The 16,522-nt window shown below is 44.1% G+C and overlaps 1 protein-coding gene across 26 annotated transcripts in view; it reads right to left on the bottom strand.

The window, feature by feature from the left end:
• Positions 1-16,522, bottom strand: part of CELF2 (CUGBP Elav-like family member 2) — a 495,873-nt gene that overhangs the window by 154,796 nt on the left and 324,555 nt on the right. For 24 of the 26 annotated variants that reach the window (XM_079106234.1, XM_079106222.1, XM_079106224.1 and 21 more), the window contains one exon: positions 6,239-6,435. In XM_079106234.1, coding sequence (XP_078962360.1) covers positions 6,239-6,435 — 197 coding nt within the window. Of the gene's footprint in view, positions 1-6,238; positions 6,436-6,603; positions 7,577-12,470; positions 15,652-16,522 lie in introns of those variants that run through there. The other 2 variants (XM_079106215.1, XM_079106214.1) reach the window with 2 other exon arrangements.

Genomic DNA, 16,522 nt, shown 5'->3' with positions numbered 1-16,522 from the left:
GAAATGAACCTCGCTACTCCCACAGCATTCCCTGCATATAAAGGCCAGGGGTGTTCTTTACAAACCTTTAACATTTTTAAGAAGAATAGAGCTTATAAGATTACCAACTCTCTTTAGACTGTACTGGCAGTGTGCACATTGTTCTCTTACTGAATATGTAAAGCAGCTCTGTGGGGGAGGTATTATTTGTTGTAAGGAAAGAAGTTGTGTCTCCTTCTCAAACTAGCTTGCAGTCGTGGTACCAGTCATGAGTCTCCTGACTCCAGGGTCCATCCTCATCCTACCATAGCACAGGGGAACCTTCTGGATCGAGACATGACTTCTATCTCTCTGCCAAACTCTGAATTCAATAAGGTTAGGCGTCACAGGCCTCTCTCCTTTTGCTCTCCCCTTCTCCCTGTTCCTTCTCCAGCCAGCCCGGCTCATTCTCAAGAAATTTTTCCATTGTACTAAACTAGGGAGAGATTAGGACAAAGTTAGATTTTTATTAATGAATTCTTGAAGACTGAAGTCAAGCCTGCGAGATGGAAAGAAATGACTCGCCATTTCTAATGGGGCCAGTCCCCTGGGTCACCCGAGCTGCAGTCTGACCAACAAGAAAATGAAAGTGTTATTAGTGTCACAAGCGTCACCCAAGCGGCTCTTCTGAAATTTAAAGGTAATAACCCTTCCCAAAGGAGACGTGAATTTAATTTTTGTTCCACCCAGAAAGCTCTTGGGCTGTAAGCACTGCCTGGCTGCAGCTGCACAGCAGTTATGACCTGACCTCCCGACACATTTCAAGAAAAAAGGAAGTTTTGTTCTTTGGGCCTGTGGTACACAGGGACAGTCAACGCAAGCCACTTCCCTCTTCTGCTTCTCTGCTGGCTGAGAAGTTACCAAAAAAGAGATGGTAAAATGTGATCAACAAGGTGGATGAGGGCCGAGGTATCACAGTCTCAAAGGTTACATGGCTTGAATCTAGTCACTTGGTTTTTGTTCCTGTAAGATCAGAAATAACAACAGCTAACCATTTAAGTTCAGAAAAATATAAGCAGCCTTCAATATAGAACATGCATCCCGCTCCAGAGGCTCAGGACCCTGGATTATCGTTCTGATTTACTAAAATATGAAGAGAGTGATGATCCAAGGCTCCTAATTCATCTACCATTTATAGGTCCAAGTCTGGTCTCCTTTGAGTACGTCTCCGTCTCTGCCACTTCTTCCATCATAACTCAATTTCCAAGCCTTCGGCTCTTTCTTCTCCCAGATTAGGGAGCAAGCTTTGTCTTTACTGGCTTCTCTACTTCAGACCTCGGAGGGAGGGAATAGGTATTTGTTTGCTTTCCTAATCTTCTACCTCAGCTGCTTCAACCCCCTGCATCTCTGGGCTCCCTAGGACTCCATTCTCTGCTCAGCCACAGACAGGCTGTCCTGAACCACAACCAACAGGGCCCACTCTGGATCGACTCCATCTCAGTGGGCCTGGGCCTTTCCTGCTCTTCAATAGTTCTGCTGCTCTTTTCCCCACTGAATTTTCCAAAGCAGTCCTTTTAAGCCTTTCCTACTCTTCTCAAGGCTAGAACTCCACCCAATTTCTCAAATATTTACTCTTGACCATGAGGATGGAATGCATCTGTATCCACTGTCACCTATTTCCCTTCAGTATACTGAAATTTTCTGTGCGGTGGCTTCCTCTTAACTGCCCCACTGTGTCAAATTAAGCAACCTTCTACACTCCTACCTGTACCCTTCCACCCTTTCTTGGCTCTCTTCAAAAGATCCCCTTTTTGGCCTTCTTTTATCGTATTTTTATCATTTGCACAAACAATAGCAGCGCCCCTAAGTTTTCTTCTTTCAAGACCAGGCCGAGAAAAGGTAGTTCGCGCTCAGCCCCCGACCCCACTGGTTCATTTCCTTTCCTCCTCCCTAACCTCCACCCTTCTTCTGAAATGCTCTCAAAAGTCCTCCCAACTACCAAATCCAATGGTTTTTCTTGGCCTGCCTCCTCCTTGACAATTCTGTGCCACCTCAGACTCAGCAAGATCCAAACTGAACTTAGTATTTCTCCTTTTTGTTCCTATGGTTGCTGACTGCTTCCTTATTTCTTCTGCTAACTGCTTCCTTACTACTTCCAGTGAAGCCAAAACCTAGTTACCATCACCCCAACTTACGTTATTAAATCGCTCTCCATGCACTGTTAGGTCTATTTCACGTGGCCTCCCTTTGCATATCCCTGACAGACAGCATCCTTCTCTCAACGCAAGTCAACATGGTGCACCGGTCCTGCAGCCAGTGTTATGCTAAAGTATGCTTTCTAGATCCTTGATGGTCTCACCAAAAAATTTCAGATTTTTCATCCTGAGAATGAAGATCTAAGAACTAGCCCAAGTCTATAAATTACAGGCATCCTTATTTTCTCTTCTTCCATTTCGTTCCATGCATATCACATCTCTTCTGAACTCTGGCAGCATTCACAGGTCCCACAATACACCCTGATCCTTCTCCCCTGCTGCCCGAGTCAGGCCAGTTCATCCACTTGTAATGTTCCACATGGTCTTCACTCATCAAAATCTCACTACCAAGATTTGGTAAAGATGCCATCTTTCCTATCTCCTGCAAGCTGCAAATTATTTGTTCTTTGAACTTCCATGGTTTCAGTATGCCCATCTCTTTGTTTCTTACTTCGTATTCTTTTATATTGCAATTATAACTTAGCTTATTATTCTTACTGGATTGTAAGTTCCTGGAGACAGGGATGATAAGGAAAACAACTATCACAATAATGTCCACCTCGACAAGCTTCTACCAAATTCCAGCTCTGTGCAAAACACATAATTACATCACCCCAACAGCCCCATGAAGACTGTTCCCACCTTCGGATGTGATTAAGCAAAGTGCCCGAGGATGACACCAAGAAAGTAACAGAGCCAGAACTTGACTTAACCCAACTCTAAAGCTTGTCTGATTTCAAAAGCCATGTTCTTACCCAGAGAACCACTGAATATGTTCCCTCTAAGTCCTAACAGGTGGAGCAATTTACTTAGCCTAGTTCCCCGAGCTGCTGAGCCTGCTGGGTCAATACAAACATCTACTGGGAGAAGAAATAGCTTCGACTCTACCTCTTAAAGGATGAAAACAGGACCAGGTTTGTGTGCCTGCAGATTAAACAGAATATCAAATGCAAAAGATCTGATTCACCTGGATTAAATAACTGCCTCACTTGTCTCTTTCCTTACTCAAGGTCAGTAAGGCAATGAATCAAGGCCACTCCAAAAAGTCTTACTTAGATAATTTAAACCACATTTAGACACAGCCTCCAGTAATTCTAGTTTCTGAAGCTCTGACATCAGCCCTGTGAAAACATGATAATTGTACCATGCTGACAGAGTCAAAATCAATGTAAATTTAGCATCCTATTTTACATATGAACAGGCAAAATAATATATGGACACATAGGTATTGATGGAAAGAAAGTGGTAGCTGTCTCTACGTAAGCGGCTAAGGGCTGTAATCCTCTGAGAGGAATGTCATTATACTTCCCAAATCCCATCGCAACAAATACCTTTACAACAGAGATGTCTGTATAACAAAAACCCTTTCAAGCTTTGGCTGACAGCCCACGTATTTCAAGCAATATTTGATGTGAGACTTGGAGTTCACAGTAATGGGAATTGACCTGTATTTCCAAAGGTAAGATCTGAATGACTTCATCTGTAGCTTCTATCCCAGGATACCCTGAATTGGAGTGATATACAATCCAAACCCATGAGTACAAAAACTAAACACAAAGACAGAAATGAAATCAACCCCACTCTGAGAAGGTGAAATTCCTTCCATTCATCTGGGGAACCCTTAGGTAAAGAGGCCTCTGACCCAAGCCCTGAAATAGACCCCGCTGCTAGGAAAAATGGTGCTGTCTGTGAAGATCGATGGACTGTGTTCCAAATCTCCATTCCAGTCCTAACTAGATGAGGAAACCGGGCTACATTTCTTAAAGTTTTTGAGCCTCATGCTCCTTGGATATAAGGAAGCTCACCTGTGCTCAGAATTTCAGTAAAACCTGTGTGGCAGTGTATGTGAGAAGCTCCAAACAGAGGGCCTGATACATACATAGCATGTGCTCACCGAAGTTAGTTCCCTCATCAGGTTTCCCTTCCTCTGCAAGACCCTGGACTTATACAAACTGTCCATGAAATCAGTTAAAGACCTGGTGAGTGGAAGTTAACCAAAAATACATTCTAAACACAGGCTGAGGGAAGCGTTGCTTAGAGGAACAGCCAGGGAAAAGGGGCAAAACGGCAGAAGAACTAGACCACACACAAGTATTCCCCCAACTACAAAAAAGGTTGTTCGGGCCAAGGTAAGACTTGTGCATCAGAAAGCTAAAAAGCAAGTAACCAGGCATTGTCAACAATAAACGAGCTGATTATTTTTTAAAAGGTCGTTTCGAAAATTGCTGATAAACCAAAATTCAGAGTCACGTTTTCTTAGTCAAGGACGAGCCGTGGCCGCTCTTCTGGCCTAGTTTCCTTTGGGTGCTATTCTAGATGGTGGAGGGCCCTTATTTGGGGACTCCCTGGCTCTATCCTTGTACATTACACCCTCTCTCCTCAGTAGGATATTATGAAAGTATTAAAATAAACTATTTTCTCCATTTGGGAAACAGGTAGATTCTTTCAGAATAGATTCACTGAAAGTGTTCATTGTTATTCTAATTTATGAGGTTTTTATTTGTATTGATTTTTAGATATCTGATTTTCTACTTTTCAAATTACAGTCCATGAAGTTAGAAGTTTGTGGTGACAAAAGTCCACGGTCTCCCCCACTACCCCAACCACCCTTTGATACTGGGAATTTGATCCCAGGGTCTCAACCTTGCGAGCCAAGTACTCTACCACTGAACTATATCCCCGGCCCTACCATGGTCTTTTTAAAAAACAACTTTGGCATTATATGTTTTGAGATAGAAAACTAGAGTCTTATGAACATAATCTTGAGGCCAGTCTGCTCACCTTTACAAAAGTATTGGCTAGGGACTTTTAAACTCCTTATAAAGCTCCCCAAAGCCCCGATAAACCTAGGGAACTATTGAGAACAAGAGATGTCCCATTATTTCTCAAAGAATGAGTCTTAAAGATTACTTACTCTTCTCCTTTCACCTTGCCAATAAGGAAAGAGCGCAGAGAAAAGTATCTTCCAATATTCACGTGCCCAACTAAAGTATATATACAAGCTAAGCAATGAGATTTCTCTTCTGAGGTGCAACAGAAAAATAAAACAACAGCTGGACAGAGGTACCAAAGCACAGAGAACAAACCGTGAGATCTACATGGCAGAGAAGCCCTAGGAGGAGAGGCTGAGAGATCAACAACAGGGAAAGAACAAAATTAGGAAGGAAGAAGGTTAAACAGCGGCAGAGACCAAGTGGCAGCAGCAGAGATGTTTTAAATTCAGCTTGCGCAGAGCTTACAAAGTAGGACCTGAATACACAGAAGCATCAACCTGCTACAGTGGCTTCTGGCCTCTATTTTAATATCTGCAACCTCCATGCCATCACCATTATCTTAAAATGGAGGCAGCAACAACCACCAGATTGTACACTTTAATCCTACTACTGATAAGGGCGTAAACCTCAAGCACTGTAGAAGGTGTGCTAACTATCTTAAGCCACTAGGGGCTACTCCCTGGTTCCAAAAGGCACACTTAACGATCCCCACCTAAGCCCCAAAGCATGGATGTCCCTCCTAAAAGTGAACCCTTTCTTCCCTGCGCCAGGGCGTCACTCTAACCGTTTACAAGGCATTTCAAGGTCCCCACGGGCTCTGGGAAAGTGAAATGCAATTGTAATTACACCCGAAATCACGGAAAGGTAGCCACAGAAAGAGTTAGCTCCTGAAAGACAAGGCTGAGAAACACGAGTCCTTAGAGAAGCAGCTACCCCGCCCAAGAGGGGCCGTGCTGCCTCGAAAGTGACCTCAAGGGAGCAATCAGGTACCCGGCAGAGACGCGCTGGCTGCGTTGCTGCCCTCCCTCCCGCATCCCACCTGTCCCAGCGGGAGGGCGGGAGTGGGGGGAGGAGCCGGGAGGAGCAGCCGGAGCACAAGGGCTGCCAGCACCAGCTGCTCCCAGCCCGCCCTCCCTCCTGCAGGCTGAGGGCTCTGGGTAGCCGTGGCCCGCCCAGCGATGCCCGCAACACCCACGACGCCCATCTGGGCACCTGGGCGACCCCTGCCCCGGAGCCCCGTGCGGTCTGTACCTTTACTCTGGGGAGGGTTCTGACTCCGGTCCCGGAGGACGTTGATCTGGTAGACGGCTCCATAAGGCTCAAAAAGTTCTTTCAGCTCCTTTTCCGACCACGACCGGGGGATCTGTCCGACAAACATCTTAATGGCATCTGGGTCTGGTTGGTCTGAGTGATCCAAAGCTCCGTTCATCTTGTTGGCTGTGCCGTTACTGTCAAAAACGGAACCGGGAGCCAGAGTTAGGGCTGCAGGGTGAGGGACAGGAAGAAAAAAATAGTAGGGGTGGGGGGTGGGGAGGCGGAAGGAGGAGGGAGAGGAGCACGAGGAAAGTGCCTAATGAGTCGTAGCAATTTGATGAACTAAAACAAAGCAGAGGCACCATTAGGTTGCTCCTCGGCAGCGGCACGGGGCTTTCACTGCGTGCTGCTGTTCAGCATCGCCGCCGGAGCACAGGGCAGCGCCTGGCTGCCTGTCACCCAGGGCGTGGACATCTCCGAAGCGGGTTTGGGAGGCAGCTGCAAGTTAAGTGCAGGTCTCAATCTGCAAGGCTGCCATCAATGCACCGGCAGCCAGCGTTATCTGCTCAGCACTGGCTGCGAGAGAAAGGCAGGGCTGGATTTCTGCTGGATTTCTCTCCCTCTCCCCCACTCCCCGCCCTCTTTTGGAGGTTTTTGGAAGAGAGGAGAGAGGTGGTAATAATAAAGTCACATGGATAGAAAATGAAACACTTGGCAGTCCGTCAGATGACTAATGCAAGATGCTAGTGATGAATTTGCAGAGTGCGCGAGGCATCCATGTGTGCATCAAATTAGTACGTTGTTGCTGCTCGGAATGGAAAGCGCTCCAGCAAAGCAGCTCTGCGCAGCTGATTGGCTGCCCACACTGGAGAAAAGGGCCAGAGCTGGGAGGGGGCTCCCCTTTAAAAAGCACATTGTTTATGGGACCCAAGCACAAAGGGTTTAATTCAGAGAGGCAAAAGAGATCTCAGAATTGCTGGCATTGTGCTGGGGGTAAAAAAATGCAGCCCCAGAAAGTTGAGTTCCCACTAAAGGACACTGAATATTTCAAATCTTTCACACTCCATAAATTGCTCTCTGTATATCTGACTTCCAGATGTTGCACTTAAGTTCTAAACAATCACACGTTTGGGAGAGAGGAGGAGAAAAAAAAAAAAAAAAAAAAAAAAGGAAGTCTGTCTTTTCTTCTCCAAGCTTCAGTAAATATTTGGGGCTGATACAAAGAACAAAACCATAAGCTTGCACATATCAGTCTTCCTCATGTTGTTTCCTGAGCCTCCATTTGGAGAATACTCCTTTCAAACTTGCAATTCTGGCCATCATTGTGTAATATGATAAAGACATTCCTTTTTGACTTGGACCCCCCCACACACACACCCAATTTGAGCTAGAGTAAATACAAAGCAAAAGCACATACCCTTTTCTTTGCCGTCCCAACCACCCCATGACAAGTTCCCTAGGCCAGCGACTCTGCTAAGTGCAGCCCTCAATGCAGAGCTGTGCACTTGGTTTAGCCTCTCAGCCTGTAAACACACAATACATGTGAACAGGTGCAATCTGGAAGGACACTGTATCTATAGAGCGGGCCCATGACTACCCCTGGCCCAGAAGCAGAAATATCAGAAAGGAAACACATACACTACAATTAACATGCAAATAGCAGGTGTGATTTCACCTTAGCCTCAGGGAAAGAGTAAGCAGGTACCCAAAGATCTTAAGCAGAGTTTCTTATTTGGTTATAATCCAAAAAGAGCACTTTAAATCTGCTGTGGATCTAGGTTAGTCTTGAGCCCTTAAGAAAAGCAACATTAGTGGTTAAAAACCCCAAATCTTAGGGAAAGGAGAAATCCTCAATTGGATTTCACCGAGAGAAAAAAATGATGTCAAAATACTCTTCCCTAGGTCTTGACTTCAATTTCTACTTCTTATCCCCCTATTTTATCACTTTTTTTTTAATCCTGGAGATAAACAATCAGACTGTCTAACTTGAAGCATTTCAGAGCTTCCTCTAATCAACTTTATTGTTATAAAAAAATGTTCCGCTGAATAAAATATTGAGTACAAAATCTTCTTTCAACAATTTAGGTATAATGTGATGCTTGTTTATGTTGCAGCTAGGTCGTTTATCTTGTTCTTATGCACCTATACTTCTTTTCCGATCACTCTTTGAGAATCCAATAAACACTCTAACCCTGTGGAGCCATGACTGCAGAGGGGTGGAGGCGGCAGAGCCCCCATGCAGCACAGAATGGAGTGTTCACAGCATGCTGAAAGCCAAGCGTGTGGCAAGGCTTATTTCTGGGACAGGAAGAACTCGTGGTTATTGCTGCAAAGAGGAAGGCAATGCCACAGGTCTTAGCTAACAGAAACCGGAAGTTTGAAAATGGCACTTGTCTGTACGGATCACAATTAATATAACGAAGGAGTCAGGTGGCAGTTTTCTTGTCCAATATCTAATTTTTGTTTTCTAAAGCAAGCATTCCTCGATGCTTCTCCAAAAAGGCGGCCTTTTATATTTTCTCGAAATACACAGATTTAGTCAAGACCCTTAAAGGAAGGAAAGCTGAGAAGAGGTCCTAAAGTCTTACGCGAACTCTGGTCTTCATGTTGGTAAGTGTGTATTTTATCATTTCTGTCAGAAGGCTGCCTGGAAACTTCTTATCGTCCTGAGGCAGTGGCTAAGGGCATGGCCTCTGATTGCGGGCACTACCACTTCCTAACTGTGCTACTCTGGGCCTTAGACCCTTCATCTACAATATGGAACAACAGACTCCATCTCACAGAGTCACAGAACATGGCACAGAATCAGTGCTTTATAAATACCACTTATTTCTACTGTACGTTCCTTCTTGGCATTTGTAGATGCACTTGAAATGAGTGACAAGTTTACTTTTTGATCCTAAATTTTCATTATGTTGATCCAAGCATCATTCATGTTGTAAATAACAATAATAGGTATCTTTTATGTACCAAATATGGTGCCAGGTGCTTGATGTTTTTAATCCTTCTAGCCACCCTTTGAGAAAGTATATTTTTTAGTTGCCAATATCTAAGAAATAAGTTCCTCTCCTAAAATCACTAGCTTATAAATTGAAGAACTAGAATTCAAACCTATGTCCACTGGGCCCCGAAGAGCAAAACATTTCTAATCCACCATGTGGCAAAATATTCTGTCTGGCTTGTGTTGAGAGTAAACAGCTCATGGCAAATCCATGGGAAGTCTAAGCCAAAAGCAAGTCCTACCAGGTCCCTGGAATCATTGCTGAATAAGAGGTAGCGCTAACAGGCCCATGTGCCTTTTTTCTTCCTATGGGAAAGATGGTTAAAAAGTGTCAAATTTAAGAGTCCTTTAAGGCTACTTTAAAACTCTGGTTTACTCAATCAGCACACAAAACTGTCTCTTATCTCCTCAAGTCCCCTTCCTCTCTACTCCCACAGAATTAGACTCATGAGCATCTCCCATCCAAATCTACATTCCTTCCTGTCTGCCTTTTGGCAAATAACCATTCCAAAGATTTACACCAAGTGCTAAAGGCAGGACAGTGCCTTAAGTAAATCCAGTCATGACTCTTGTCCAGTAAATTAAATCCACCACCACACCCTCCCCATCAAAAGCTGTCCTTGGAACTGGTAGTCACATCCCACTGACTATCCCATTGTTACTAAATCTCATACCCTGAATCCTTTCTGTATTTCAACAGTCTGGTTAATTTTGCTCTAAATCTACCTAAGCTGCTCCTCCTGTGGACTCCAGATTTCCTGGCTGATGCTCATTTCTAGTGGAGACTGGCTGACTTTTGTCCTCATGGGGCTGTAAGGTACAGAAACTTCTAAGCAAGATAGAAATTATGTGTTTCACAGTTAACCTTTGGGAGTTCTTGCCAGAGCCCACAAAGAGGCCATTCTTCATAGACAAGTAATTATGGGAACAGATACCCTAAATCTGAACAAGACCCTCAGTCGAACCTCTACTTAAAAGAATCTAATTGGCTTAGAAAATTCATACCAATTCACTTCTCATCACTCCCCAGCCATCCTTATCCAGGATAGTGCATTTTACGGTGCAGAAATATAGATTGAAATTCAAGTAATACTTATTGACAGCCTACTCTTTGCCAAGTACTTGACATGCAATATTGCGACAGCTCCAGTTGGAACTGTCTTCATTTTAGGGAAGAAGGAACTGGGAGTCACAGAGATATTGTGCCTTTTCCAATGTCACGCCCTTAAGAAAGAGTGACTGCAGAACATGGATGGAGGAAGATTTAAAAGCCAATTGCCCTTCCCTACTATTCCAGGAACTGAGATTCTCTAGGGGGATGGGTCCCAGGAACTCGGTGACCACTTGTGGACACGGACTCATACATCTCTGCTGGCACCTCTTCTACAAATTGCAACAAGATCCTGAGTACCAATTCTGCTTCTGTCCTCGGCAAGGAGCCAACTATAAGGCTCTGCTAGGACAGATGCTATATAGAACTGGACTGCGAGTCAGAGAGCACGAAGCCAATGGGTATTGTTGGTATCAGCCTCGGAGCCAAGATGAAAATATGATGATGCTGGGGAAAATGAGCGTGCTTACTTTTGCTTTTAGCACAGCACTGACCTACTTCCCTACTCTATTTTCTAGTAAAAAGAACTAGATCAATAGAGGATATGCAAATCTTCTGAGGTTCCTCTCAAGAAGTGAAATGTAATTTTAAAAAATAATAATTGATTCAACACATTATTATTATTCATTCCAGGACAACAACCTTTTATAAGTCCTAATGATTTGCAGGTTTCTTTTTGGAGAATGGTAACAAGAGAATTGAGATCTCTTATCTTTCATCTTGTCCTTGGATAACTTTGTATGTCATATTTCCTATACAAAAGCAAGAGCAACTGACTTGCAAAATGGCTGAGAAATGCCAAGTGGCCTTAAATAACTATGTTAATGCTGAAAAATGACATAGAGTGCCACCTTTAGTATATATACTAAACCAAAAATCATACCCAAGATGGATGGTCTTGGAAAAAATTCCCTAAAGATAGCTAACCTTTCTGGTAGTTATCAATATTCAGATTACTCTAACACTTTTTGTTCCTTGGAATATCCTGTATCAGTACTGTCCAACTCAATGTCACTAAGGAAATGATCCATATCTGCACAAAACAATATGGTAGCCACTCACTGCATGTGGCTACTGGGTATGTGACATGTGGCTAACTCAAATAAGAAACTAAATTTTTAGTAAATTTTATTCAAACTGCTCCAGATTCAAATATACTTATCTTTCCCCCTCCCTTTTTAAACACTGAGTTGAGATTCACCTCAACATATTTTGTAGGGACTGTTTTGCAGAAGCAAGAATACAGGACCAGGAAGATGATCTGCACTCAACTGCAGGTCAGTAGATAGTGGGCTTGGGTTCCTTTCTCAGCATCCGTGAAACTGTGGGATCATGGGAAAATCAAGTAACCACTATGTACCTCAGTTTCCTCAGTGGTAAAACAAAGAGACAGAAGAATCTCCATCTGGTTCTTAATTCCTATAATTCTGTAGTTGTGGTTTGGTCACAGATTGACTTATGGAAAACATAATTTAGGCAATATGACCAGCTGCCTGGAAGCGTGGTGTGATTCCCCTTCTGTGTCCAATTTGTTCCCCAGGTTCACAGACAACCACATGGAAGTCAGAGTTGACAAGGTGTCATCTTTGCTGTGGAGAGCACCCGACAGGCTCAGACAGAGCTGAGAGAGGTCGGCTGCCGTGTTGCCAGAGAACCATCTTTCTCAATCTGTGCCAGGGCTCTTGCTAATATCCTAGCGGCAGTCCTGTCATTTCAGCCAGCTGACAAGCAGTCTTTCAAAGGGCTCAGGAGTCATTTTTTAATATCACTTGTACTTAAGTAATAGCACACAAAGAAACAGGCTTTGTTTGGTTATCATAGGAAACTATGCAAGGCAAAGCTGTATAAGGCAAAAGCAAAAGAAAGGACCTGGCAGCGGGCCTGCGTGCCTCCGGCGGGCAACAGGAAGAGCATGGAATTCATCGGTATTAACAGTCTTCTACGCTGGCCATCTTGGTGCTGGTTATTTAAGGAGAGCATGCTCTTCCCCGGAGACTGGCAGGCAACATGTCACCCAGGGTGCAGGTAGCAGCTTTTCCTGTACGATCCTCAGGAAAACACGTGACAAATTCTGAACCACCCCACTCAGGAGAGGCTCACTGTCACTCCAAACTTACCCCAGCACCTCTGTTGAGAAGGAGGAATCAGCTGCCCTTTAACCCCAAGCTCTGGGAATTGCAAGCTCTTTAAAAATGCACCACTTGATAGCCACGTGAAGCAAGCTTCCATCTTCCCTGAATGCCTTTCAACAGAGCAGTTTGCTATTGGTCAGGAACAGAGAAAGAACTGTATCCTAACTGTAGTGGGATCATGGGTGGCTGATTTTTTTCTTTTTTTTTTCTTTTTTTTTTTTTTGTAAACTCAAAACTCCCTGGATATCAGTTATACTAGCAATAAAATGTGAAAATAATGATGCTCCTGTATTTACCTGGGAGGTATTGCTGCCATTTATCATGTGTGGCAAAACCTTTTGAGTCACAGCCACACCAATTAGGGAATGAGGCCCCAAAGCTCAGAGGTAAGACGGCCATACATCAGCTAGGGAATCCTCACGGAAGATTAACTGGAGCAAATAATACCCTAAGCACCTGAAAGAGGCAAAACTCTCCTCCAATGTTCAATTTGTAAGTAAATGAGTTTGCGCTCCTCTGAAGAAAAGGTTCAAGGTTCCTTTAGGTACACAGACACAGAATGTGCTCGTCCCTGGACTTGGATAAAATGTGAGGGGAAAAAAAAAAAAAAAAGAAATTCTGCACCAGACATCATTTTCTTTCACAGACAACTAGGAAAGGGCATGTTTGTGACAGGCGTTTTGCTAGATGACTGGAGTTAATGTTGGACTGTGTTTGGTTGGAGGTCTAAAAGCTATACATATGTTTACTAGGGTAAATTGCAACCATGACTCAAAGGGAACCGCTCCTGCGGAAAAGGTCACAGAACACCAGCATTTGGTCCCACCAAGTAAAAGGGAAACCTGATTACCTTATCTCAATTTGACTGCTACTAAAAAGCAGAATACTGGAAAACCCCCACAAAGAAGTAAATTTGGAGGCATGCAGGGGGTACCTGATGGCGGAACCTGCCCGGCTGGGAAGGCACAGAGGCATGGGTTACAGAGAGCCCCACCCGGGAAACTCATTTCCTTCCGTGATTTATCAGAAATAGTTTTGTGGACCTCAGGGTCCAGCAGGGGGCATTTGCGCAGGAGGGGGAGGTATTCCAGATGAACTTTTAGAAATGGCAACTGGGAAATAATCATCTCAAAGAAGATTTATAGAGGGCTTCACATTTCCAAAGAGATTTAGGGCACACCAAGATGATGACACTTGACCCCAAGTGGCTGAGGCTGACACAGCCCCCACTTTACAAATGAGCAAACTGCTCCTGGGGCAGAGAGAGGAAGTCACCCCCGTCCCACTTCCTTGCCCAAGCCTAAATGCTGCTGAATCGGCCTGCTTGCTGTGGGGAAGTGATTGGAAATGGCTCTTTTGGATGATTGAGTGGAGATTAGTTTGGTCATCAATTAACTGAAAAGCAAATCATTACGAAATGAAGACAAATGTCGTGCGAAACTCAACACAGGCTCTCACTTCCCGAACACTGATTTTTTTTTTTCCCCCAACAAAAATGTCCCCACCCCTCTTCATAGTCTAGCAGCAAGTGATGGAAGTATGGAGGGCACCTCTAGAGGCCAAAGTGCCGGGCCCCATGCCTGGCCCTCTGCAGACCAGGTTTAGCAGCTGTGCTTCTCAAGGAAGTAGTCCTGCTTTTGCCCCTAGTGAAAATACTATGCCTGGACTTATTTACACAAGAAAGAGCAGTCAAGGCAGATTCACAACACTCTCCACTTAATGCAAGACACTGATTGGCCAAAGCGGGTGAATCCCCCTTGCAGAATTTCAAACACCTTGAAAGTTTTCCCCCACACAAAGTCCTTCTTCTTTCCTTCCTCATTCTTACACAGTTATTCAAGACTTGCTTTATGTCAGGCACATATTGGATTTGAAGGAGAGGTCTGAGATATAAATATGTGATTGATGCCCTTAAGCTGCTCTTAGTCAATGAGAAGAAGCAAGATGTATATTCCATGTAAAGCCCAAATCTAACATGCTCTGGCCTGTAATAGAGCAATATATGAGGGCTGCAGTAAGCCAGAAACAAGTGACTAATGCTGCCAAGGGGACGGGGTGGTCAGCAATCTACACCACACTGCATTCTTGTGGTCAATGTTTAAATGGAATTTAGGGGAAAAAAAAAAAAAAAATCAAAGCCAAAGGATAAGCTATACCATTTCACTTAGTTGAGAACATGACAGGGAAGAAAATAAAAAACAAAGAAAAGGAAAAATGGTGGCTCTGTGGGTTGGGACTTTACGGAATGGGGCCCAGGAGCAGTCCCCACCTGGAGACACAAGACCTGGTGAGCCACCAGGAGAGGAAGTCCAGCAGAGACCCCTGGCAGGCATGGTGGCCACTTGTACCAATGGCCTCACCCAGTCCTTCAACCTGTGCTTGAGATGCCACATCCTAGAAGTCTGAGGTACAGTCCCCTCCATCTCCACTCTCTCGCACACTGTGTGAACTCCTGGGCAGGGGCTCCCTGTTCTTGAGTATTCCTGACGTTGACCATGCCACTCGGAGAACAACTTTCCTGGTCTCGACCATTTGGCTCTACTATGACAGAATCCTCTAGCAGCACCTCAAATTCAGCATACCTGAAGATAACCTTTCCCCATCTTTCTTTCCTCCAATGAGGTTTCATGTTCCACTAGTCACTCTTACTGGTTCACATTCCCCCGCCCAAGAATCTGAGCACCGAAGCAGGGAACATGCACCTAATCCAGACTGACTGCTTGTTTTGACCTCGTCCCCTCTCTGACCTACATGAACAATGATCATCTGAACCCCAGTAGGGTATATGGTAAAACTGAAATTCTTGACAACGGTGTCTTAGTCAATTATTCATTCAATAAATATTCACGGAGTGACTCCCTCAATTGGGCACTGTTCAAGGTGCTGGGGGGATAGCAATTGGTAAATTAGGGATAAAGTAGCTCTGATGGAGTCTGTATTCTAGAGGGAGACATGAGATAAACAAAATAAATAACCCTTATACCAGAGGGCTGGGGCTGTAGCTCAGTGGCAGAGTGCTTGCCTCACACGGGTGAGGTGCTGGGATCAATCCTTGGCACCATGTTAAAAAAATAAACACATAAAAAGATATTGTGTCCATTTACAACTAAAAAATATTTTTTAAAAAACTTATACCAGAAAGAGATTACTTCAAAGGAGAAAAATAAGAATAATAAAATAAGGGAGGGAAAATTAGAGAGTGCGAGCGCAAGGTTGCAAGTTTAAATAATGTGGTCAGGAAGGCCTGGTGCAGAAGGCCTTGAACTCAATCCTAGGACGTATCTTCAGTCCATCCTTTCTGAATGGATATCGGCAATGGGCAAGAAGTCAAAAAGCAGGAGAGATTAAACCTCACATTATAGGATTTGCCCCCACTATTATAAAGGACCCTGCTACCCTATCTAGCACTGTTCCATTAAATCTGAGTTGATGCACCTTTTACCAACGAGTTACTGAGTCATGTCCAGTTTTCTCTAAATGCCTGCAGGCTCCACTTGTCCCCACACAGTCACTGTCCTAGTTCTGGCTACCATCTTACCTGAATGACGGCAACACCCGTTCAGTGGGCTTTAGCCACTTTGGAGTACAGGACAAAGACTTTGCCGACCTTTGTGCCTGCTGGCATTCAGAACTCTATCCACTTTTCCATTAAATATTGATCATCTGTCCATTTATTATTCATTTTATCATCTATCAGTGGCAAGATTTAATCTCAGGCGGGTCTCTCCCCAACCTGCTTTCTGTCTACCTTTCTCAGTCATAAATGACGTGTAATCAAGGAATACAAATGCAACGGGATGCCAGCCTAAGAAGTCAGCCAACAACACGAGGTTTGGCAGAAATGCACTGCAAATTACTAATGCCACCGTTTCCCTTCCAGTGATCTGGAAAATCAAAAGTTGACAGTAAATGGTAACTAATTACGTCATATTAATGACGGTAGTTGAGAAGAGAAAACAGAATCCATTTGTGGAGAAAGATACAAATTTCTATAGACATCGATTCATTAGGTTCAGGTGTATTTCTTTCTTTCTTTC

The sequence above is a fragment of the Sciurus vulgaris genome, assembly GCF_902686455.1.
Source record: "Sciurus vulgaris genome assembly, chromosome: 12".
NCBI classification, from domain to species: Eukaryota; Metazoa; Chordata; class Mammalia; order Rodentia; family Sciuridae; genus Sciurus; species Sciurus vulgaris.
This window is presented reverse-complemented; position numbering and strand designations above follow the sequence as displayed.